The sequence below is a fragment of the Thalassophryne amazonica genome, chromosome 5 (assembly GCF_902500255.1).
Source record: "Thalassophryne amazonica chromosome 5, fThaAma1.1, whole genome shotgun sequence".
Taxonomy (NCBI): Eukaryota; Metazoa; Chordata; class Actinopteri; order Batrachoidiformes; family Batrachoididae; genus Thalassophryne; species Thalassophryne amazonica.
Genome location: NC_047107.1, coordinates 38,878,863 through 38,905,577, shown reverse-complemented (window position 1 = coordinate 38,905,577; position 26,715 = coordinate 38,878,863). Strand labels below are relative to the sequence as shown.

The window sequence follows — 26,715 nt, the reverse complement described above, 5'->3', positions numbered from 1 at the left end:
TGTGGAGATCGCTGGCTTGGATGCATGTTAGCAAATAAAGTTTACTAATCTTGATTTCCCAGATGATACAAAATCAGTGAATGCCTTTATAAAAGTATATGGGACCAGTTCATGCTCCCAGACCTTACCTGACCTGATACTTTGTCCATTGAAAAAATGGATTAACTGTTGATGTTGACAAGAACATTGTCGACTGTATACAAACTCCATTGGCCTTAATGGTCACCAGAATCCAGTGATGATCAACAAGGCTTCATAAATCCCATGCAAACAAAAAGCCTATTTTACTTGTGCCTGCCTGAACAAGTCCAAACATGTTCCACTGTGCCAAGATTAGCTACCCTAAGTCAAATCTTTCTTAAATCCCCAATGTAAAATCCACTGCTTTGTTGTATTGTACGTCTGAAACAGTTTAACTGAACATTTCTCAACTTCTCTTCTGCTTTTCTATTTACCAGTGGTATTGGTGCCAAGTTCCAGTCCTGTGGACGGTCCAGACAGGATCAGCTGAAATCTCTCAGCTGCCTCTGGAAGAGTGTCGTCAATAATCTCCACTTCAACAAACTTACGTCGTTCACCATCCACAAAATAGAGCATCTGAATAGACAGTAGAGGGTTTCAGCTGAAATGAAATGTGTATAGGGGACTGTAATTACACATCTAAAGTTTGAATATAGCTGACCGTTTCACTGATGTTGTAATCTAGTCTTTGCTGAGCTTCCAGGTTCTGAGCATATACCAGAAGAGAGACATTTCCATACGTCCCCTTATTTCTGTAGGCCACAAGAGCCAGCACCCTAATTGTCTCATTCACCTCAAACCTGCAAACAAAATAAAATTTGATCATAAAAAACATGATTACCATATGTGCACAGTAACATAAAAACAGATGTTTTCTGTCCAATTCCCTTACATGGTGTTTGTCCATTCAATGACTCCTCTGATTCCATCATTCGCAGCAATGACTATTTCTGCCACCAAACCACTGGTGTCTGGAGAAGACAAAATAAAAATAAAAATGATCTTTCCACGAATCTTCGCATTTCTGTCAGAAAACATACAGCATTTGTTATGCCATTGACTTCTTGCTGTAACCATCGTGCAAACATCAACAAGTTATGCAAGAAGAAACTGCAGAGGATGTCATGCCACATTTGAGCAAAAGATTATAGCTAAGAAGCGTCTCCCATAAGTAGTTTGGTTGACTGAGGAGCCAAATCTTTTCGTTAGACTGATTTATGACCTCCTGAACAGTTCTCTTCTATTCATCCTCCAGTTGAGACACTGGGAGGCCAACTACGGGTTTAGCTTGGCGTTCTCTGTCCTCACCACACAGCGCTACTCAGCTCCCACCAAAAGCCCAGGCTTCCTCAATTATGGAAAGCATCAGTCTCACCATCCAAGCCACATAATGGCTGCTGCCAAAAAAGCAGCTGTGTGTTTACCGTGTGTCTCCAGGCAAAAGACCAACAATATTCCGGGAGCATACAAGTGAGGCATTGCCTATAGTATATTTGTGTCTACTCATCACTTTCTAAAATTACTCATTCATGAATTGGCCAGTGGTTTGGATTATGCAAAAGCAAGAGTGGTAACTGCTGAGTTTGTTGGTGCTGTATTCAGACAGAGAGCTACAATGTTTTAGCGCTACATAAAATTTGAAATATTGCACAATGGGCAAAGCCTGTGAAGATAGGAAAGCAAATTTTACCTGATAGTGTGTAATATACAACCTCTACTCATTAAATACAGAAGAGTGGTAAGCAAGAGGGAGACATAAAAGAAGAAAATGCTTTTCAAAAAGAGAAATCATTTCCTTCAGTAAATCCGGCAGACTAGTGCAAACAGAGAGAACACATAGAAATAGCCTGTAATGAGAAATGGTGATTAGGAAATGAACCAATTTGCTGCAATCAGTACTAAAATAATCAATCAGACCTAGTTGGGGAACAGTGGCGAGGGTTGTGATGAGCACAGCTGATGTTATGTTGACCAGGAAGAACTCCTGCAACTCTGGAATGTCATCCTGTTAAGAAACACAGAAAGTAACTTACAGGCAGATGAGCCCAAATACTAAGTTAAGAATATGAATTTTGATTTTAATTTTTACCCCAGGCCATCAAATATAGCCATGGGGTATTGGGAAGGCTTTTCATCTGTCCGTCATCTGTCTGTCTGTGCTCAGCATAAGTCCAGTCCTATTACTGACAGGGTCTTCAAATTAACAGGGAACGTTCTTGGGACACAGACCTTGGCCAAGTTCAAAGATGGCTAACCTTGACCTATTTTAAGACCTATTTTAATTTGTACCTAATTTTATGGTATGATCTCGCAAATGTCAGCATGGTGATGTCACTTCCTGGTTTTGCTAGCTGCTAACCTTGCTTCATTTTTTGGCTAGAAATAACACCTTTCTCATATATTATGTAAAAGCTAGTGAGAAATAAACACTTCTAAAACTGAAAATGCTATTTTTGTAACCTGATAACACTTTTGGAAGGGTTTACAAAACATTTAGCGGACATTAGCGTGGTGATGTCACTTCCTAGTTATGCTAACTGCTAACTTTGCTTCATTTTTGACTAGAAATAAAACCTTTGTCATATATTATGTAAAAGCTAGTAAGGAATAAACACTTCTAAAACTGAAAATGCTGTTTTTGGAACCTAATAACACCTCTGAACTGATTTACAAGACAATTTGCAGATGCTGGCATGCACACTAACTTCCACTAACTCAAAACTAGCTTCCTATGGAATTAAATTGGTCTCATTAATACCTGCAAATGCACAGAGGGTGATCGAAAAATATTCCTTGATTTGCACGACTTCCGCTCTTATCAAAACTAATATATGCGCACATTCAAGGCTACCTGCAGACATAGTTAAAATGTAAATATTGTTTTTGATTGATTGATTGATTGATTGAGGGGCTTTATTAAACATGTACAAACTGTACGTAAGACAAGAGGATCTTAATAATTAATTAACTGCAAATTATAATGAACACAATGCTCATATGGCCGAGGGTATTTTAGCATTCCGCTATATTTTTAACCTTTTTGAAATGTGTTGGTTCCACAAATTAGACCAACTTTAGGTTTTATTAAAACTAGATTAAAGGTGAAGCAGTCTTCAGTTTGAATCAGACAAAGAGGATGGTGCGTTTAAGACAAGTTTTGAATAAAATGTTATGTGAGGTATTATGTTTGGTAAAAAGAACACAGCCCAATCCGAATTCAGCTGTTATCATACCTCCAGTATGATGACAGGAATGGCAACAGATGTTTGTCCATCCTGAAGAATAAGAGAACCCGATCCAGACCTGAAGTCTTGTTCTGGCTCGGCAAGGGCACCCTCTACCTGGGTCAAGTTTTGTACAGATCCACTTATCACCTCATAAGTGATGTTCACTGCCCCTGTAACAAAAAAGATCATATTATTAAATGAATACAATTCTAAGTAAATATTACATTTTTAAAATACTTTATTAAGAGATGCTCATAAATTACAACTACACCTTTATGAGTTCACATTCACCTGAAGATCCAAACTCTCTGTTGATGTAGATGCTTATTATTTGGGCCCGTTCCTCCACAGTGACCTTAAGGGATGAGGGGGCAATGGTCAGCATCCCGTAGGGTTCATCGCTGGTGTCCACAGTAAGCACTGCCTCCCTACCCTGAACATCCAGAGAAGCATGGCCGGTCACCGCAACACCTGAGTTAACGTCAAGAGATGAAAAATTTATTTAGAGGTTCTTTGGGTTCCTTTTTTTTCCTCGTATCACAAATCTCAGAAGTATTAAACAAGGTTGCATTACCAAATGTTTGTATATTGTACAGAGCAACTTTGTATTGATCTTTGTCCTGTGGTGTGGCATCTTTAAGAAGCTCCAGCACTATGGTGCCATTCAGCTGTCCCTTTAGAAAGAAACAAATATTGCTAAATTACAGAGAAAGGTTTCAAACTACATTTGCATGACTTGAAATAGTTAACATTTATAGCTGTTTTATTTCGGTGGGTGTGTCTTTGATAACCTTCTCTCATTCCCTCAGAAATTACACTGCATTGCAAACCTACTGTATAGACATACCTGAGTGGCCCCATAATAAACTATCCAGTGACCTCTGTGTATTATTTTACCTTCATAAAGAAAAGTGTCCCTGACGTTTGAGAGAAGGTCCGGGCTACAAGGGCCCCCTGTACAGTCCAGTCCACAGTCACATTACCCAGACCAGGAGCTGTCCTCAACACTAACAAAGACAGCCTCTCACCTAGAACATATCATACAATACATTCAGAAATTTATTATAAGTACATAAGCAATTATGCAAACAGAGCAATAGGAAATGATAATCTTGTGCTTTAAATTAGACTAAACTCCACATCTGCACTGGAGTATGTGTATCTCTTCATTTGTCAGTATTTGTAATGACTTTATAATGTAAATAGTGTGGGTTTGCTCTGTGATCCAGACAGAGATGTTTCAAGGACTATACTTATGAAGTTTCACTTGAAGCAGACTGGCTGCTCGTGCATATAAAGCATAATTGAATAATAATGAGATGCAGCCTCATATGCCACCTGTTGCTGCACGTTGTGAAAGCTACAGGTGCATGATGCATGCACTAACATTATGCTCTCATTTGCACATTCAATTACTTTTAATGACATGTCTGCAGCATTCAAATGAGCAAAATGCTGCATCATTCCATGTCCACAACCCTCTCCTAAAGCATCAGAATGAGCTACCCACCCTCTCTGGCAATGACAGAACGTGAAGCTGGATGAAATCCCACAATCCCTGCCACATTATCATTCGCCAGTATCACAATTTCGACAGTGTCGGAGCTGGGTAGGATTCGACTTCCTCCTTCTGTCTTAACAAGGCCAATCATGAGGCTCTCGTTGTCCTCTGGTTCATGATCATCTCTGATTTGTATTTGAACTGTCTTCTTCAGATCCCCTGTAGGGATAAATAGTCAACACATACAGGACATGATTAACATGTTATTATTCTCTCTAAAGACATATGAAAACAATACAAAATGGAATACTGACTCAACAGAATAGACAAGATGGAATACTGCACCAATTTTCATTTTGAAACCTCTTAGTAAGTGAAAACAATGTTTACTTTAACATTTGGTATTAAGAACCTATTAAAGTGGTCATATTGTGTAATAGTGATTTTATTCGAGTTATTACTGTTAAAAAGTGTTGGAGCTTCATGTTAGACATCCTTAGACAATTCAGTTCTGTCTGTGGATGTAGAAACAACCCTGCCACAAGCACAACTGTTCTTTTTAGACTTTCTTTACATAGTATGTAACTTAAGGCCATATCCCACTGAGCTTCTCTGAGCTGTGTGTGACACGCCCTCATGTTATGTGATATAATGGTTGTGTCCTAATTCAGAGGCCGCATCATTGTAAGGCTGCATCCTATGAAGATCAAGCCTTGTGGGACCGCAGGGGTCGAACCAACCATTCCGAAATGAGCCCATCTAGCCCACAAAGCGTTCTACTTCTGTGTCATTACCTGTCAACCTTGACAGCTGTACACAACAAGATAGCATAGTGGGTAACGTATAGTTGAGTAATTGTTTTTAGTACTTTTTTAGACTTTACTTAAAAACATTACTTGTATATAATTGTACATGTGGAAAGGGCAGCAGTGTAAAACATGCATATCCACCACAGATCTGCTGCGGCGACCCTGAGTGAAAATAAGGGAGAAGCCGAAGGGACTCACTTACTGACCAAGCAATTAGGGGGGAAACAAAATTTAAAAATCACACAATGTCACAATGATGGCAGCACGATGACTTAGTTAGTGCTTAGCGTTGTTACATCACAACAAAAAGGTCCCAGGATTTGTTCCAACCAGGTCCCCTCTGTGTGGAGTTTGCATGTTCTCCTCCCCATGCATGTGTGCATTCCGTTGGATGATCCATCTTCCTACTCCACTCCCAAAGACATGCAGGTTCGGTCCAGAGAGAGAGAGAGAGAGAGAGAGAGAGAGAGAGAGAGAGAGAGAGCTTTCAGCATATGCTGCATACTGCTGGCATTGTAGGGTTTCCTGCTGGGTTCATTATTTTATTTTATTATGTTGTCATATTTCGTCTTTCATGATGTCCCACATGCGACCTGCACAAATCATTCGAGCCTGCTCTGAACTACATTCCCGCTAATTGAATGACATTTGTACACACCTGTACAAATGCCATTTGAGTTGCCTTAATTGTCTGTCCTGTACAAATGCAGCTGGACTTCTGTTTGTTTGCTAATTTGTGTGATTCGTACGGCATTCGTGCTCTAGTGTGACGGGGCCCCTAAGAACTACCTTAAGGTCACATACTTTCAAAAACCAAGCACACCATTTTGTCACAAATCATAAAGGTTTTGTGGAAATTAGTAGATTTGGTGCATTTTGCTATTTTTAGGGCCCTGTCCCACTGGCGTCTAGGAGGATTTGCGTATGGATTGTGCACAAAATTGGCTCATATTAGCTTAACATCCGCAATATGCGTGAAACATGCTTGTATGAGTCGGCCCACACCCGCACACATCCACAATTATCTGCAGAGGCACATTTTTCCGTTACCAGGATTTTTGAGCTGCACAAACCTTTGGCTGCAGATGACATCCGCCTTACATACTCAATACATACTCCACACATACTCAATACATACACAAACATACTCAATCTATGCGCTGTATATTCGCCATCATCTGCTGATATCCACAACTGACAGGGATTTGCAGCTTGGCAGCGGACTGGGACAGTGTGTAAAACGGATATTTTGCATGCCCATCATGTCCACATCACCAACTAAAATAAGTTGTAGCAACTGCATACAGATTGGCCACAAATAAAGCTTTTTTATTACGTCTGCTTTGCGCGGATGCAAATCAGATGCGCTGTGTTCACAGCGGGACGCTGTTCTTTGTTCTACCTGCTGCCACGTGCTCTGTGCTGGATGCTGTCTATATAAAATAATTATTTCGTGGTGGATTAATCATTTTATTCTGCAAATTGGCTGTTAAAAACTGCTCTAATTACCTCCTGAATCAAAGCTGCAGCTGGAGCCCTATCGCGCGCGCAACGGCTCCAGCTGCAGAAAGCATTTTGAGCCCTCTAAAAAGGTATTTGACTTGTTTACATTGTCAAGGCTTGATAAAACAGTTGCGTGTTTTTTCCTTCTTGTGTGCAGCTGTTACAGTATTTATTCCTATGTTTATTACAGATTTAATACTGCCGTGATAATCGCAATGCATCTGATCCGTTTCCTCACTACATGTGTTATACAACCGTGACTGTTCATCATATATTCGCTACACATTATTACTATATCCATAATTCATACTGGGACATTTGTCATTTTTAGCCATTTTTGTTGCGGACGACAACAAATGCCTGTAATTTGTGAACTCAGTTCATGCGCAATTAATCCTCTCCCCAGTGGGACAGGGCCCTTAGGTCAACATGACACATTTGACCAATTACGGTCTGTGTTAAAGAAAATACCCAGATGACACTAACAGTGTATGGTACTATATTTGGTTGATGGTCATGGTTAGTGTCAACCGTGATCTGACATTCATTCCAATACAACACATCAGTAGTGAAACATGCCATGTTGATATAACAATACATAAATTGCAACATACTCTAAATTTGTAAATCCATTGATTTTCAGAACTTTCACGCTTGCTTCACGTGTTTTTTTAACTTAATATTGGCAATTATTTAGCATAATCAACCTACCATTAAACACCAGAATCCCTCCTGTACCCGTGAAGTCAGCATCTGGTGTGGCTTTACCGCCAACAAACTTCCACTCTACAGTGACAGTTCCCAGGTTACCTCCTCTCCTCTCTATAACCAAGGGCACAACAGCCATAGGTTCTTCACGAACGTCTAGATAAAGCCCCTCGTTGGTGGCATTGGGACTGATGCTGTATATGAGAAATACACCAAATGCATCCCCATTCATCCCTATGGTCACCACAGCTTTGGCCGGTTGGCCAATCGAGGGACGATTGTTCTCCTCCACAGTAAGATTCACCAGATCAACCTTCAAACAACACATGGCATTACTGGAATTTGAAAGCCAGCTAAAAGTTCATACATCTTAACATACATCTTATACATCAGGCAAGTTATTGGAAGAAGAGCATCACCATGTCATTATTCGGATGCAGTGGCTCATAAACACCAGTATTGGCAAAGAGAGGTTGCATGAATTTCATAAATGCAAAGACCATGATTGTGATTGTAAAAAGAATGACAAATCAAATATCTCTGGCTGGGTAATGGTTTTATAAGGAGGAACACAACAATCCAAAGTGTCTGCTGTAATGCTGTGCGATGTACCTTTAAGATTTGAATGGAGAAGTTCTCATCCCTTTCAGGAAATTTATCAGTTAAGATTGGGACTGTGAGGTTGGCGACTCCCAACCCATCCTCCATGAAGGCACTTTGAGCAGTGACAGGTGTATAATCACTCCCAGCCACAGCTTGGGCACTAAAGAGGACAGTGGCCGCTGTGATGTTTTTTGCATAAGTCATAGCCTGTGATTCTCTGACAAACTGCTCAGTTCCCAAACCAACCCAAGTGCAGGACTGAGGAATCACCCCTGTTGACAGCGAGAAGGCTTGACAGGAATGGTCTCTCAGACAAGAAGCAGCACAAGCAGCCAGGGGGTCTTCCTGTGCAGTGATATTAATTGTCCTGTATGGGGCAGTGGATGGTTGGCCTGCTTTTGGTAGGCCGTAGTAAATCAGCAAATTCTGGCCCTCAGCCTGAACTAAGCCAACAACATCAACATCAGAAGTACTGTACAGGATCTCCAAGCGACCAAAGAGACCACCTCTGAAACAGGAACATAGAAAAAAGAAACATGGATGACAGACAACTCAAAACAGAAAAATGATAACTATCCTTCCAGCATAAAACTACTATCAAAAGCACCTTCTGCGGACAGTAATATTGGCTCTGTAGATCCCCTCAAGTGGCTCTTGAACGTGATAAGTAGATTGTTCGAAGTAGATGGTACCATATGGGTTGTCATTGGCAGGAATGATAATATTAACTGATGTTTCCGCGCCAAGGTTTCCCCCATTACTGGCACCAGTGAGTTGTACTTTAATTACCTAGCAAATAAAGAAAAAAAAAATAAAGATTGCATACAGCAAAGTGTAAAATACTAGAAGAACATGTATTGTTCCATGTTGTTCGGTTAGACCGTTGGTTTTGTACCTCAGTGATTTCAGGAACATCGTCACCTAAGATCACCACCCTGAGCATCTTCATGGTTTCTCCAGGAGCAAACGTTACCTCTCCTGATGTAGGTCTGATATCCCCCACTGCTAGCTGATGATTGACAGTGGCCTGCCACTGGACAACCACTGTTCCAATAGTCCCAGCATTACGGATTATAGGCAGTGTGACCTCAACCGGGGTAGATCCTGGCTCCTCTATAGTGAGAGGAAGTGCCTGGAAAACTAAGTAGATTAAAACAAGTGAGGAACTTACATTATGGTGATAAACTGTCCAATTTCCTGTAACTAAGCAAAATCAAAAGAATTAGTCTATATTTTGGATAAAACCTACGAACCAAAGGCACCAAATGGGTCATCAGAAGGCAGTATGGTGATAATGGCGCGAGTGAGCTCCCCAAGGAGAGCTCCTCCAGTAGTCTGATTGATCAACTCAACAACAAAGGTCTCCTCCAGTTCAGGGACCTGGTCATTGATAACATAGACAGGTATAGATTTGCTGGATTCCCCTTCAAGAAGCACCACATCAGTGGAAGCCACGCTGTAGTCTTCACCTATATGATTACACACATAGACCATAATGTGAACTACCTGCAAACATGCACAAACCACAGAGACAAACCGGATTCTGATCCAAAAATGCTGGGTACTTACTGATTCTGGCAGTAACCGGTACTGCTCTAAACTTGACCGATACATCAGCGAATATCCCTCCAACACGTGTGACATTTATTATAGGTCCAACATAGTGTTCAGTCACACTGACGGCAGTCGTCGATAGCTGGAGGACTCCAAAAGCGTTGTCACTGGCCTCCACTATCACCTGGGCCACAATGTCAGTCCTTGGGCCCAGAGAAGGGGAATTGGAAACTGGAAAAGAAAGGGTGGGGATAGTTCATCATCAATATACTACTTTTTAATCTTATCAATCATATATTCACACTAGAAACTACTACTTAATAACTCCAGTGAGAAATACTTAATTAACTAATCTTATTCTTTATATAAAAACCCACATATGTTAAAAAAGCTATTGTAGCATAATTTGGCTCATATCTTAATTAGAAAGACTTGCACACAAGCTAAACAACAAAATATAACAAATAATTCTACCCAATTTCAATTACTTGGTAGACAAATTAGCACATGTATGGAAGGGCATATGATTGAAGCTTGGATTTTCTTCTGTTTTCATCTCATTAGGGACTGACAATTATATTTAAATGAAGATAATTGCAAACAAGTCCAGTAACAACTACAAGGTTAATGCTGTCAATAAATTCACCAACAGAGTTGCAGTCTGTCACTATTGAACACATATAAGTAAAATACACTAGTTGCTAGTAAATAATCTGAACAGGCACCTTTCTGAGGCAACTACACACTAAGCTAGTGAGGTACTAAGGCTGAAGGAAGTGTATTTGTACTAGCCAGTATTGTATTACCCATACGGCAAATCATAGCTCTCCATTTTTACAGTGGTTTATGCTTTGGTAGGTCAGAAGTAAATTGGCAGCCACTTCTATAAGCTAGCATGGAGAGCACTACACTAGTGCTTACTACAGCCTCTAACCAATAATATATTTGTACTATGCAGTGTTGTCTTACTACTGACTTCACGAGAGCAAAATTTTATCAAATAAGTTGATGTATCATGGCATGGTAATTTGATAGCCACCGTCATTTTGGACTTTATTACACACAGCAAGCATACAAATAAACGCTAACGCAGGTAACAACTACCTCTGTAGTTGTGCCTCATGATATTTTTCAATAGTAAAACAAATAAGTGCACTGAACACATACAGCAAAATATTATATTTTGTAGAATTTCATCAATAAAAATATCTAAAAGAATCAATAGGAATATGGATCTTACTGGGCCTGCCCTGGGCTCCTTTGATGAGTTGAACACTAATCAGCTTTACAAACACTGATTCATCTCGTTCTGGATTGTCATCATCTAGCACTCGGAGGGTGATGTTTGCTTCACTCTGATTCACCAAGAACACAACAGACCCTGAGAGTGGAACAAAGTCCTGTTCCTCAGTAGCTCGGCCTACCCCTGGGGTCCTATATGGTGCTGGATCTGTCTCACTTAGGGTCCCATACATGACACGCACCTAAGCCATTAAAAGACAGAAAAAAAGCATTACATAGAATCAGAGACAAAAAAGCTATTTTTTCTTCACATCTCTTTCTTCTACAGGGGAACATCCACCTGTCCCATCAGGCCCTTCTGTCGGAGGATGGTGAGGGTAACAGTAGAGTCTGCTTCAGGAAGTCGGATGATCCTTGTGATGGGAGCAAATACAAAAACACCATAAGGATCATCGCTGGCAAACACGGTCACAGTGGCAGTTGTAGGGACAGCCAGGCGACCATGAGAAACGTTAACCAGGGATAAGGTGAAACTCTTGTCCAACTCGGGGATCTCATCCTGGGCTACACTGACGACGATGTTCTCCATAGTCTGACCAACTCCAAAGGTGATGCTCCCAAACCTACTGAGAACTTCCCCCTCAGCGCTGTGATCAGCCTCCCAGTACACCGTCACATTGGAAAGGTCACCGAAGGACCGATTCACCTGAGACGGGATGAAGGAATAGGCAGAGGAGAGGAGTGAACTGGCGCTATATAAAAAATGAATAGTAAACTGTATCCTACAATATAATCACACTACAAAGCAGCATCAGTGTCTTGCATGCACAAATAAAATACAACACCGTATTTATTTTAACCTGACCTGCAGGACTATGGAGCTGTTTCCATCCTCGGGTTCTGTCCCATTAGCAACCAAGGAATCAGGACTAAACTGAAACACTCCATGAGCATCATCAGAAGCAGCGATGGTCACGGTGATTCGGGAAGCAACTCCCAAACTAGCTAAAGACACACATACACACACACACACACAAAATAGCAAATATAATTACTTTTTGCCCTGCACATTAGTGACATGGTGACAGCAGGGTATTGTTTTCACTTGTGTGTGTGTGTGTGTGTGTGTGTGTGTGTGTGTGTGTGTGTGTGTGTGTGTGTGTGTGTGTGTGTGTGTGTGTGTGTGTGTGTGTGGTGTGTGTGTGTGTGTGTGTGTGTGTGTGTGTGTGTATATATATATAAGATAAATGCTGGAGGGATTATCTTGAATCTTGGTGGGAATATCACTTGGATTGACATGTAGAGGTGATGAGATTTTGAAGTAGTTTAGTCAAAGGTCAACATCAACGAAAACATAGTCCATACAAGAACTTTTTGACATATCTCAACAACCAAGAAGTCTAGATGGATTATCTAAAGCATATATGACAGCATTCAAGCTCTGAGTAACATTTTACTGCCAAAACCATTGTTTTTCCAACTTCATGATTTAAAAATGGAAGTTAAGTTTTCTATAGTAACATTTTGTCTTACTAATAAATGCCTAAAAGGTTCACACACACTGTGTTGAGTCAGTTGGGTTGACAGCAGCTAAATCTGACTGTTGAATGTTTTAGGGTTTGTTATTTTGTCAAACCACTTTGCGCTCCTGAAAAGCTATTTGCTTTTCCCACATCACATTCCTTCAGCAGTTGTCACAGAGTACTATACTATGTAAATCACACACACACACACACACACACACACACACACACACACACACACACACACACACACACACACACACACACACACACACACACACACACACACACACACACTGAGGACTGGAAAAAGTACCTCTACATGCCCTACTACGCAGCAGTATGAAAACAAACCCAACATGACCACTAGTAAATTTAGAAGTTTCACCAGTTTCTCAGCTTTTAAGGCCAAATGTTTTTCTACAGGAAAAATTTTGAGACTATTTGAAAGTGTCCCATTCATAGTTATCCAATAAAAAATTGACAGATTGTGTGCAGTAATATATTACTTGATCCCGAACCACATATCTTAACTCTTCTAAAGTTATCTAAAGTGTCCATAAGGAAGTATACTAGGACAAGGGTCTGGGAGGAGAAAAGGAGGCATTTAGGAAGGTCTTACCATGGTGACGATAGGATGGAAGCAGAAAGTCAGAGTCACTCTCCCCACTACCACTTCCTTCACTACGCAGAAGCTGACCCACTGAAGGATCACAAACCAGGACCACACAGGTGCCAAACCAGTTCACAAGCACATCAAGGAGTTGGGATACAGAGTGTAGGCAGGTAGTTACATGTGGAAATCACACAGGGGCACAGCACACAATACACACATGTACAAACCACAGCAGAAGAACAAAGATAATTAAAGCTATAAATCAGAAGATGGCAGAAGAGGGGTAACAAGCAAAATAATAAAACTTTCAACTGAGAGATGCAGCTCTAAGACTCAAAGCCTATATTATCACTGTGATTTGGGCTCAGAATTCTCACCTCCTCCCTCAGCATTGTAGAGCTCTACTCTGAAAACCTTGTCTAGCTCAGGGACACTATTGTCTATGATGGTAACATTAATGAACTTTAGCCTCTCTCCTGGCAGAAAGTCCAACATGCCGTCTGAGTCCTGCCAAGAGAAAATACAGAAATTAGAACCACTGGAATACAGCACAAATCTGAAAGCCGTGATAAAAAAAACACTGATTGTAATTTTATGTCTCAATGAATTAAATAGTCATGAGCATAGAAGTGAAAATCAGATTCAAGGTTGGTGTCTCAATACATGAAACAGTTGTCAGCAAATATGTGAAAAACAGTCAAATTTTGTATCTACTTTAATTAAATAGCCATTAAAATATAAGCAAATACCAGATTCTAAGTCTATAGCTCCATGAATTATATAGTCATCAGCATATACAAGAAAACCATGTTTTAATTTTATGCGTCAATTAATTAAGTCGTCATCAGCATATAGGTGAATAATAGATTGAAATGTTATCTCAGTTACTTAAATGGTTATCAGTATACTGTACAACTGAAAAACGGATCCTGCGTTTATGTCTCATTTAATAGTCCTCAGCATATAAGCAAAAAAAAACAACCCTATCCTGTTGTCTCAATTAATTCAATTGTACTCGTATATCAGTAAAAAAAAACAAAACAAGAAAAACAAAAAACAACATTCCAATCTCATGTCTCAGTTAATTAAACAGACATCCACATACAGGTGAAATTTGATTCCAATTTAATGTCTCAATTCAAAAAAGTCACCAGCATGTATGTAAACTGATTTTAATGTTGTATCAATATTATATCAAAGATAAAATTATTTAAAAATGCAAAAGAACCCAGAACTTGGGATAAAAATGTAATATATAAAATTTCAATTTATTTTCATTTATATAGCACCAAATCACAATAAGGTTGCTTCAAGGTGCTTCACACAAGTAAGGTCTAACCTTACCAAAAAGCTTAAAAAAAAAAAAAAAAAAAAAAAAGCTTTTGAAAAAACGTCTACTCGATTTTTCCAACTGCATTTGTGATCTCTACACCACTAATGTCAAAGTTCAGCTCTTGTTTCAATCAATCAATTCAATCAATTTTTTTATATAGCGCCAAATCACAACAAACAGTTGCCCCAAGGCGCTTTATATTGTAAGGCAAGGCCATACAATAATTATGTAAAACCCCAACGGTCAAAACGACCCCCTGTGAGCAAGCACTTGGCTACAGTGGGAAGGAAAAACTCCCTTTTAACAGGAAGAAACCTCCAGCAGAACCAGGCTCAGGGAGGGGCAGTCTTCTGCTGGGACTGGTTGGGGCTGAGGGAGAGAACCAGGAAAAAGACATGCTGTGGAGGGGAGCAGAGATCGATCACTAATGATTAAATGCAGAGTGGTGCATACAGAGCAAAAAGAGAAAGAAACAGTGCATCATGGGAACCCCCCAGCAGTCTACGTCTATAGCAGCATAACTAAGGGATGGTTCAGGGTCACCTGATCCAGCCCTAACTATAAGCTTTAGCAAAAAGGAAAGCTTTAAGCCTAATCTTAAAAGTAGAGAGGGTGTCTGTCTCCCTGATCTGAATTGGGAGCTGGTTCCACAGGAGAGGAGCCTGAAAGCTGAAGGCTCTGCCTCCCATTCTACTCTTACAAACCCTAGGAACTACAAGTAAGCCTGCAGTCTGAGAGCGAAGCGCTCTATTGGGGTGATATGGTACTACGAGGTCCCTAAGATAAGATGGGACCTGATTATTCAAAACCTTATAAGTAAGAAGAAGAATTTTAAATTCTATTCTAGAATTAACAGGAAGCCAATGAAGAGAGGCCAATATGGGTGAGATATGCTCTCTCCTTCTAGTCCCCGTCAGTACTCTAGCTGCAGCATTTTGAATTAACTGAAGGCTTTTAGGGAACTTTTAGGACAACCTGATAATAATGAATTACAATAGTCCAGCCTAGAGGAAATAAATGCATGAATTAGTTTTTCAGCATCACTCTGAGACAAGACCTTTCTGATTTTAGAGATATTGCGTAAATGCAAAAAAGCAGTCCTACATATTTGTTTAATATGCGCTTTGAATGACATATCCTGATCAAAAATGACTCCAAGATTTCTCACAGTATTACTAGAGGTCAGGGTAATGCCATCCAGAGTAAGGATCTGGTTAGACACCATGTTTCTAAGATTTGTGGGGCCAAGTACAATAACTTCAGTTTTATCTGAGTTTAAAAGCAGGAAATTAGAGGTCATCCATGTCTTTATGTCTGTAAGACAATCCTGCAGTTTAGCTAATTGGTGTGTGTCCTCTGGCTTCATGGATAGATAAAGCTGGGTATCATCTGCGTAACAATGAAATTTAAGCAATACCGTCTAATAATACTGCCTAAGGGAAGCATGTATAAAGTGAATAAAATTGGTCCTAGCACAGAACCTTGTGGAACTCCATAATTAACTTTAGTCTGTGAAGAAGATTCCCCATTTACATCAACAAATTGTAATCTATTAGACAAATATGATTCAAACCACCGCAGCGCAGTGCCTTTAATACCTATGGCATGCTCTAATCTCTGTAATAAAATTTTATGGTCAACAGTATCAAAAGCAGCACTGAGGTCTAACAGAACAAGCACAGAGATGAGTCCACTGTCCGAGGCCATAAGAAGATCATTTGTAACCTTCACTAATGCTGTTTCTGTACTATGATGAATTCTAAAACCTGACTGAAACTCTTCAAATAGACCATTCCTCTGCAGATGATCAGTTAGCTGTTTTACAACTACCCTTTCAAGAATTTTTGAGAGAAAAGGAAGGTTGGAGATTGGCCTATAATTAGCTAAGATAGCTGGGTCAAGTGATGGCTTTTTAAGTAATGGTTTAATTACTGCCACCTTAAAAGCCTGTGGTACATAGCCAACTAACAAAGATAGATTGATCATATTTAAGATCGAAGCATTAAATAATGGTAGGGCTTCCTTGAGCAGCCTGGTAGGAATGGGGTCTAATAAACATGTTGATGGTTTGGATGAAGTAACTAATGAAAATAACTCAGACAGAACAATCGGAGAGAAAGAGTCTAACCAAATACCGGCATCACTGAAAGCAGCCAAAGATAACGATACGTCTTGGGATGGTTATGAGTAATTTTTCTCTAATAGTTAAAATTTGTTAGCAAAGAAAGTCATGAAGTCATTACTAGTTAAAGTTAATGGAATACTCAGCTCAATAGAGCTCTGACTCTTTGTCAGCCTGGCTACAGTGCTGAAAAGAAACCTGGGGTTGTTCTTATTTTCTTCAATTAGTGATGAGTAGAAAGATGTCCTAGCTTTACGGAGGGCTTTTTTATAGAGCAACAGACTCTTTTTCCAGGCTAAGTGAAGATCTTCTAAATTAGTGAGACGCCATTCCTCTCCAACTTACGGGTTATCTGCTTTAAGCTACGAGTTTGTGAGTTATACCACGGAGTCAGACACTTCTGATTTAAAGCTCTCTTTTTCAGAGGAGCTACAGCATCCAAAGTTGTCTTCAATGAGGATGTAAAACTACTGACGAGATACTCTATCTCCCTTACAGAGTTTAGGTAGCTACTCTGCACTGCATATGGCATTAGAGAACATAAAGAAGGAATCATATCCTTAAACCTAGTTACAGCGCTTTCTGAAAGACTTCTAGTGTAATGAAACTTATTCCCCACTGCTGGGTAGTCCATCAGAGTAAATGTAAATGTTATTAAGAAATGATCAGACAGAAGGGAGTTTTCAGGGAATACTGTTAAGTCTTCTATTTCCATACCATAAGTCAGAACAAGATCTAAGATATGATTAAAGTGGTGGGTGGACTCATTTACTTTTTGAGCAAAGCCAATAGAGTCTAATAATAGATTAAATGCAGTATTGAGGCTGTCATTCTCAGCATCTGTGTGGATGTTAAAATCGCCCACTATAATTATCTTATCTGAGCTAAGCACTAAGTCAGACAAAAGGTCTGAAAATTCACAGAGAAACTCACAGTAACGACCAGGTGGACGATAGATAATAACAAATAAAACTGGTTTTTGTTTGATTGTATTAGAGCTTCCCATGCAGTGTACTGCTGATCTTAGCAAGTTAAATGATAGCTTTGCTTTTAGTCAGTGGATTACTATACTGTATTCAGGTTGATTCTTCCTTTTGATTCTTCTCACACAATTTCAATGCAAGGTCAGAAGTGATGCCCTTAGCTTCTCTGCCACTTCCCCAATATGGTGTGAAAGCCAAAGGGCTGAGGGAGCCATGCTCAAGTTCTATCACTTATTGATTATATTGTAGTTCCTTCTCTTTCTCATTGCTCGTGAAGGCCAATTTCTGGTTTAGGTGGTTCTTTGCAAATGGGACGAGCCTCATCAGAAGAGTTTGCACTGCTTGTTAAAACTTCTCCTGTCAAGGTCTGAAGGTGTGGCTCAACCTCAACATCATGGCATACATCCTTGAGAAGAGTTGCAAACAGGTCTCGTAATCGCCATGCCTCCTGTAGACGAATCTGCCTTTCATACATGACATTTCACAACTAACTTTGAATCGCTTTCCGCAAGGACCTGCGGTTGGGAGGTACTTCGGTGATCAGCAGTACCTAAGGCTGAGCATATCGTAAAATTCCCTCAATATCAATATTACAGTATATTCAGGGTACCTGCTTGTAAAACCAAACGCTACAAAACAGCTTTGTACCAGCAGCCCCATCATTGCTGTTAACAAGTGAGAGAAACTGCAATATAACTTATGTATTTATTTATTGTATAGTTTATTTTACCTTGTTTTTAGGAATGGCACATTTTTATCCTTTGGCTTGGTATGATATGATATGATATGATATACATATGGTATGATGTTTTTAAGCTTTTTATCTATTGATGTTTTAACTCATCTTGCTTTTTATCTTGGGTTCATCCTTTGCTGTTCTTTTAGCCTTAGCGCTGTCGTCACTTTGTCTTGTTCTGTGTGTTTACAAAAGGAGAAGACTCACTCACTATAAAACCAAATTTACCCAAGGGTATAATAAATCTGAATCTATATCTCAATTTATTCATAGGAACAACTAACAACTAACTAACAACTATAAGAAAACTGATTCCAATTTTATGCCTAAATTTATCAACTAGTCCTGAAATAGACTGGCGGCCTGCCCAGGGTGCACCCCGCCTCTCATCCAATGACGACTGGGATAGACTCCAGCACCTCACATCAGGTGACCCTAAATTGCAATGAAACCTAATTCAGATTTTGTCGTTCATCAAAAGGTCATTGGCATATAAGTGAAACATTTCTTATCTAAGCCCATAGAATTCAAATTTTATGTGTTGTTTATCAAATACTCATCAGCAATAGCATACAGTAGTGTTCAGAATAATAGTAGTGCTATGTGACTAAAAAGATTAATCCAGGTTTTGAGTATATTCCTTATTGTTACATGGGAAACAAGGTACCAGTTTATTCAGTAGATTCTCACAAATCCAACAAGACCAAGCATTCATGATATGCACACTCTTAAGGCTATGAAATTGGGCTATTAGTAAAAAAAAAAGTAGAAAAGGGGGTGTTCACAATAACAGTAGTGTGGCATTCAGTCAGTGAGTTTGTCAATTTTGTGGAACAAACAGGTGTGAATCAAGTGTCCCCTATTTAAGGATGAAGCCAGCACATGTTGAACATGCTTTTCTCTTTGAAAGCCTGAGGAAAATGGGACGTTCAAGACATTGTTCAGAAGAACAGCGTAGTTCGATTAAAAATTTGATTGGAGAGGGGAAAACTTATACACAGGTGCAAAAATTATAGGCTGTTCATCTACAATGATCTCCAATGCTTTAAATGGACAAAAAAAAAAAAAACAGAGAAGCATGGAAGAAAACGGAAAACAACCATCAAAATCAAAGATCAAAGAGATCTTTGCCAGAACGGCAAAGGCTCACCCATTGATCAGCTCCAGGATGATCAAAGACAGTCTGGAGTTACCTGTAAGTGATGTGACAGTTAGAAGACGCCTGTGTGAAGCTAATTTATTTACAAGAATCCCCTGCAAAGTCCCTCTGTTAAATAAAAGACATGTGCAGAAGAGGTTACAATTTGCCAAAGAACATATCAACTGGCCTAAAGAGAAATGGAGGAATATTTTGTGGACTGATGAGAGTAAAATTGTTCATTTTGGGTCCAAGGGCCACAGACAGTTTGTGAGACGACCCCCAACTCTGAATTCAAGCCACAGTTCACAGTGAAGACAGTGAAGCATGGTGGTGCAAGCATCATGATATGGGCATGTTTCTCCTACTATGGTGTTGGGCCTATATATCGCATACCAGGTACCATGGATCAGTTTGGATATGTCAAAATACTTGAAGAGGTCATGTTGCCTTATGCTGAAGAGGACATACCCTTGAAATGGGTGTTTCAACAAGACAATGACCCCAAGCACACTAGTAAACGGCAAAATCTTGGTCCCAAACCAACAAAATGAATGCCTCGCAGATGTGAAGAAATCATGAAAAACTGTGGTTGTACAACTAAATACTAGTATAGTGATTCACAGGATTGGATTTGTGAGAATCGACTGAATCTACTGGTACCTTGTGTCCCATGTAACAATAAGAAATACACTCAAAACCTGGATTAATCTTTTTAGTCACATAGCACTACTATTATTCTGAACACTACTGTATATGCAAAAAACAACCTGATTCTCATACAGTATGTGGAAAAGCTGATTAATTTTTTTTGTGCTGTTTATCAAGGAGCCATCAACATATATGCAAAAAAAGTGATTCAAATTTTATTTATCAGTTTATTAAATAATAACGGGCTTGTACATAATAATTTAGCAGAAACTGACCTCAAAGTCCTCAGGGCTGGATGCTGTGAAAGGGCTTGTTCTGTATCCTACCATGACCTTTCCTAAAAGGCCTTGAGCCCTGGCAATTGGCAGGTGGACTTGTCCATCTTCTTCATTAACAGTGATATGAGCAGCTTCCAATGCCGGAGAGATTAATCCCTCCCCCACGGGGCTGGTCTGGAACTGCAGCAAGCCTGGACAAGAGACGGTTGTTAGTGGGGTTTGAGGAAGAGGAGATAACAGATTATTAAAATAAATAAAGGAAACTGTTCATAAAACTGGAGTACAGTTTTGTGAAAACAACAGTATTTTCAAGGATGTGAGTGAGTACCATAGGGGTGGTCATTGGCTGTGACAGTGACAAAGTTAACAGAGTTATTGGGATCAATGCTTGCACCGCTAGTGGGGGTGGATCCCGGTTTCCCATCACTGGACGAGGCTGACACCAGTGTGACCTGAAAGGACTCTGCCAACTCTGGGATGTTATCATTGAACACCAACAGATTCAGCACCTAATAAGAACAACACAAACAAACTGGGCTACACCTAGGAAAAAAATCTTTATTTCGGTCCAAGTACTCAATGTGCATGTTTCACCATAACTTAACTTAGTAACTACCAATGACAGTGTGCATACTTTGTCTAGCATGTATAGCACAAGATTAAAGAAGATTCAGCATCAGATGACACCTGTTGAAACATCAATACATTTAAGATTTTTCAACCACTAGGTGGAGCTGGTTGGCAAGAATAATGCAAGTGGGTGACAGCAAAATGCTGCTGTGGAACTAATGCCTACTTATTAAGGGAAATATAAAGCAGTCCAAACAGAGTGCACAATTAGGCCATTCAAAGTAACTGTTGCTTGATTAACTCAGCGAGTGTTTCTTTCTTTAATACAAATTTAAATGTCTAAATCACTCACCTCTGAGCGCTGCCCATCCATAAAAAGCACAGCTCCAGTGGCATTAGCAAAATCCTGATCTGCCAGTGTCTCGCTGCCTGAGTTATGCAGCTGAGTCACGGTGTAGTTGACAAAGACCAGATCCAGAGATCCTCGCACACGCTCGATCACACAAGAGACAGTGGAACCCTCCTCAGTCATCTGTGGGGCAAAATAACAGAGAGAAAATGAAGACAGAAAGGTGTCAATTACATTGTAACCAGGAGGGGAAAGTGATCAATTCTGAACTGATACTCAGGAGTCAATTTCACCAACTAAATTAATGTCTCACAACAACTCGAGTGCACTCTGATTTGGAGACTGCACATCTCACAGACCACATGTGTGGTGTCCATTTAAGAACAAATGGCTGCAGGTTGGACATATGTTAGATAGCCAGGTTCTGATGGAATGTCACGTTCAGGCTTGCCACCTGTTACACTGATGCAAATGAAGATCCAGATCTCATTTCCAGTGTTGGAACTCCTGATCCAGTTCTAGAGGAATGCCCCTGCTGCAGCATCACCATCTGTCGCTCTACCTAAGAGGGGCCAGCACGAGAAGCCACGCTTCCAGCCCAGCTAAAAACGCACAGCGTGCTCCTCAGCAGCCAGTCATGGAGACTTATGAAATATGCAGTAGAACAGCAACAATCTAATGGGTTTACATTACACTCCTTTCTGTGCACACTGTATGTAAACTCTGAAAAAGATAAATGCAAATGCAACAGCATGTTTAGAAAAAAATGTGCTCAACTGTATGCTTTATATCAACACAAATCTTTGTGTTGAGTGTTTGCAGGATGCAAGTTGGTGCTTAGTAGTGGATGGAGTAGAGGAACAATCTTAATAATTAATCCATGAGCAGGAAGTTTGAACATATCAATTTTTTTTTTTACCAAAATTGGAATGGTGTTAACTTTTGATGCCAAACTGAAATTGACCTTTGTCACCATTTATGCCGTTTTTGCCCCATAGCGCCACAACATTTAGTCATTGATACTCCAAACTATACCTTAAACAGATAAATAATGTGGTATACGTTTAGATCTAGAGATTGGAGCATTTTTAAATATTTTAAATATTTGCCCCCGTGAAATCCTTCATTGACCTCTTACTGGCTATAGCTGCCACCTTGAAATGACCACCATACATTTTGTGAAGGTCGTACTTTAGTCCCCTTAACGGGTACCAAAAGCCTTCTTGATTGATGGATGAAATGCTCTGTAACACTGGCTAAACATGTAGTTTTGGGTTGACTAAAGAATAATGAACAAATTTGACTTGGGTGTCTCTCCTGAAAGTAGCGAGCATTTTAACAGAAGTCAAAAAGGGGTCAGTTGGTGTCAAAATTGTACAATGCTCCTGAATATTACACTAGATCAGGGGTTTTCAAAGTGTAGAAGAGCGAGCTCCCCTCAGAGAATAGCTGCTCCCCACGACACATATACACACATTTTCAACAGCTTTGTGTGTTTCTTTTTACTCTTTTACACATCTTAAACATATTTAAAATATATTTATGTGTTTTTAAGGAACTGTCCATGCATTTACACATTTTACAGCCTTTGTAAACATTTTAAACATATTTTTAAAGAACTTTCTATTCTTTCACACATTTTACACCTTTTTCAAACATTTTAAACATTTTTTTAAAAACTTTCTATTATTCTATTTTTACGTTTTGTCATATTTTAAACATGCTTTTTTTTACATTTAAACATCTGTGTGTTTTTAAAGATCTTTGACATAACTAACACATTTTAACATAATATATATTAATTTTAATTAATTAAATAATATTAATTAAACTTTTATACATATTTAGTCTCACCTCTTGTTTAGTCTTAGTCTGGGTCTTTAACGGGCACAGGCGGCTTATGTGGAATGCACTGTGGAGAGCAAATGAAGATCGTCCTCTACTTTCTTCTTTTTTTGGTTGCCCCAAACTTCTCACTGGTAGATTTATGCACTAAAAATGTATCCATTTTGTTCCTGGAGTGTTAGCTAACAATGTTTTCTTTTTCCTTTTTTCCAACTTCCTTTTTTGTTGGTTAACAGTATTTACAGTTATTTTTTAGATGAATGCTGGTGCCCCCCAGGGGGAGCATGCCCCCCAAAGTTTGAAAACCACTGCGCTAGATTAACTCATCTTGTCATATAGATTCAAAGAAGCACTCTCTCTGCTCCTCAGTCACGTCTTTATGACCAGAGCAGAGAAAAGGTTAATGTACTTTTGTTCAAATTTACTAATACTGTTAAGATTTTCCAATTTGATCAATTTTGGGGCCTAATCATGTTTTCTGACATGACAGATTCAGCTTAGCTACATCCAAAAACAAAAATAGCAGCCTCAACCTTAAGAGTTCATAACATTTATTTTGGAAGTCACTGTGAATGTTCCAGGTTAAGGCTGACATTTTTTTTTAGCTCATTTGTACTTGTCATGTCGTAAAACATATGATTCAACAGCAAAATCATAGGTAAATTTGGTTGGTGAACAGAAGTGCATTGACTTGTCCACAATTAGTCATTGTGACTTGACAAGAGATTGGAAATGGGGCAAACTACACATTTTTGGATTCTATGTAATGAGTAATTTGGTATATTCTTCCATAGCATTGCACCATTTTTAATTTTGACCCCCCTGGTTAACCCTATTTTCACCCAACCCAACCAAAATGTTCACCACTTTGAAAAGGTATACCCAAGTCAAATTTGTTTAGCATTCTTCATTTAGCCCAAAACTACTTTCAAACCTTGATTTTGAGAAAAGTGTCTCAGAACATTAAGACTGTTATCTATATTAATTACTAAGAATTTCACACTTAATGGCACCAGCTAAATCCTGGGACTTACATCAGGTATGCAGGCTCCAGTGAATCCAAAAAGTCCATTTGCGTTATCACTCTTCATGACTCGCAAAGCAGCAGTTGGTCTCGGGACAGGGAGGCGTGCCCCGCCGTGCACTGCCACCAACTGGAGATAGAACACCTCCTCTCCCTCCTCCTCCTCATCATCCCTGACCTCCACCACGAAGGACTTCTGCCTCTCCTCCTGTTGGTACCGTAGGTAACCTGAGATGGTACGCAGGTCTGCTTTAGCGGGCTGGCTGTAAATCTCATGGATCTGACTGCGGTTCAGTTTGCTTTGGTACAAGCGAACGTCCTGGAGAAGACCTGTGTAACGCTGTCCTCCATCAGGTTCGGATCCGATAAACACAGAAACAGGTCCTGAAGTTGAAATAACACCCCACAAAATAAGTGTATGGTTATTATTATTATTGCTATATCTCCAGAAGAAAACAGCTTAAAGAATACTGAAACTCCTGTGTGCAGAATGGAAGACCCTCATGCTGAATTATGTGTCACAAGAGTCTAGACAGGTTATTTAAAATAACTCCCAAATGCAATTTAAAAGAAAAGTTTGGCATTTTCTTACAATTTAATTTTTATATAACAATTCTTAATATTGGGTGATCATCAACTACTGTGTTGTGTTATCATGTACCAGGCAGTAAACCTCCATAGAAATAAAATGTTGTTGTATTGCTTTTATTTATTTCAAAATGGAGCATGTAACAAGATACTTGATTAGTTTAATTAATTATTACCTCTGCCATGGAGATAATATTTTACTATAACTTAAAAAGTAAAAGTAAGTCACTTTGGCTGCTCCCTTATTTTCATTCGGGGTTGCCACATTAGATCCAAGGTGGATCTGCATGTTGATTTGGCAAAAGTTTTACGCTGGATGGCCTTCCTGATGCAACTCCGCATTACATGGAGAAATGTTGGCAGGGGTGGGATTTGAACTGGGAACCTTCCGCACTGAAACCAAGCTCAAAACGTAATGAACGTATTTCAATAATATTCAATGAGTAGATAGATAATATTCCAGAAAATAAGGGATTCATCTTGGAAGATGATCAAGAGTATATTCTGGAATTAAAATCCAGAAGAATGCTTGGTACGTAACAACATTTACCTCATTTGTGAGAGGATGTTGATGGATGGTAAGCAGATGGATAATGTTCTAGAAAATGAAGGACTTTGAGTTTGATCTGGAACATATTGTGAATCCAGGATCCAGAAGTTGTTTTAAGTAATATGGGACCTTGGTGGAAGTATGTGCTCTCTGGGTGCCTTCTCATTAAAATCAGTTACTTATTGTTACTGGAATGGGAATGTTTGGAAATTAATTTTCTGTTGATTCACTGGAATACAACCACCCCCCCCCCCCCCCAAAAAAAAAAAAAATCATAGCTATTATCAGAATCCAAGGATATGGCATTTAACAAACTATGAATTAATTAGATTGTCAGTGTACTTCACATTTCACAGTTTACATTACTTAAAAAATAAAAACGTTTCTTGATCTATGGATCCACATGTGCACTGAAATTTAAATTAGACAGTAATTCATTCACCGCTGGACTGCAACTCAAATGTGGTGTATTTTGCATGTTGCATGATTATGGCAAAAAAATTCTACCATTCTGTAATTAACATCAGCTGTAGAAACCACATGTTTTCTGTTTGGAATTCCCTAATTCCCCATCGGATTGTGTTGGTTTTAAGTGACTTGTTTGCTCTGTTAAACTCCCACTCTAAAAAAATAATTTGGGATTCTATAGTCAATGATTCTGCAAATTACATAGATAAAACTGTCATATAGATGACTTTTTTAAACTAGGAAATAGCACGGCCATGATTTCAACAACAGCGCCTTCTAACCTAATTCTCACATGTTGGAGGCTTTTGGGGCCCCACGTGTCATTTTGAATAGGACCACCACCAACTCTTTGGCATACTTAAACATCACGTCTGAGATTTTTCACAAAATAGGACAAATGGAGGAAATCTGCCACAGTGAGCAAGTACAAAGCCCTGACCCAAAGCAATCTATATGTGCGGGTTGAGTTACCAGTAGCAGACAAAAACACGACAAGATAGATGATTATGTATACATCTCCTGTGACTGAAGTTAGCCATCGAGAAAATGCCCCTCTGGGAGCTTGTGGTCCACTTTAGGCTGTCGATATAGTCTCCACTTATTAAAAAGAAGAGGAAGAAAAGAAGATGCCGGTCAGTTCCCCCAAGCAGTAACTATATCCAGCAGCGCTGAGGTGAAGTGGTCACTCAAGCATTGTAGAGTCCCAGTAATGGTGAGCAATGAGCAGTGAGCAGGCGGACCTACCTCAGCCTGTATGTGCACATGTGCATTCA

General features: G+C 39.5%; 1 protein-coding gene across 3 annotated transcripts in view; it reads right to left on the bottom strand.

Annotated features, from left to right (window-relative positions):
- adgrv1 (adhesion G protein-coupled receptor V1) overlaps positions 1–26,715 on the bottom strand; it is a 444,323-nt gene that overhangs the window by 304,275 nt on the left and 113,333 nt on the right. For all 3 annotated transcript variants that reach the window (XR_004560688.1, XM_034170035.1, XM_034170036.1), the window contains exons 22-45: positions 24,347–24,720; positions 21,471–21,650; positions 20,877–21,057; positions 20,546–20,739; positions 13,685–13,814; positions 13,314–13,394; positions 12,034–12,173; positions 11,509–11,874; positions 11,167–11,410; positions 9,942–10,157; positions 9,626–9,841; positions 9,268–9,512; positions 8,980–9,161; positions 8,382–8,880; positions 7,773–8,082; positions 4,759–4,968; positions 4,146–4,276; positions 3,823–3,922; positions 3,540–3,719; positions 3,255–3,418; positions 1,939–2,026; positions 914–992; positions 683–821; positions 456–597 (exon numbers count right to left, since the gene is read on the bottom strand). Coding sequence is in view for 2 of the 3 variants with exons in the window: in XM_034170035.1 (XP_034025926.1) it covers positions 456–597; positions 683–821; positions 914–992; positions 1,939–2,026; positions 3,255–3,418; positions 3,540–3,719; positions 3,823–3,922; positions 4,146–4,276; positions 4,759–4,968; positions 7,773–8,082; positions 8,382–8,880; positions 8,980–9,161; positions 9,268–9,512; positions 9,626–9,841; positions 9,942–10,157; positions 11,167–11,410; positions 11,509–11,874; positions 12,034–12,173; positions 13,314–13,394; positions 13,685–13,814; positions 20,546–20,739; positions 20,877–21,057; positions 21,471–21,650; positions 24,347–24,720 (4,791 nt within the window). In the remaining variant the exon portion in view is untranslated. The remainder of the gene's footprint in view (positions 1–455; positions 598–682; positions 822–913; positions 993–1,938; positions 2,027–3,254; positions 3,419–3,539; positions 3,720–3,822; positions 3,923–4,145; positions 4,277–4,758; positions 4,969–7,772; positions 8,083–8,381; positions 8,881–8,979; positions 9,162–9,267; positions 9,513–9,625; positions 9,842–9,941; positions 10,158–11,166; positions 11,411–11,508; positions 11,875–12,033; positions 12,174–13,313; positions 13,395–13,684; positions 13,815–20,545; positions 20,740–20,876; positions 21,058–21,470; positions 21,651–24,346; positions 24,721–26,715) is intronic.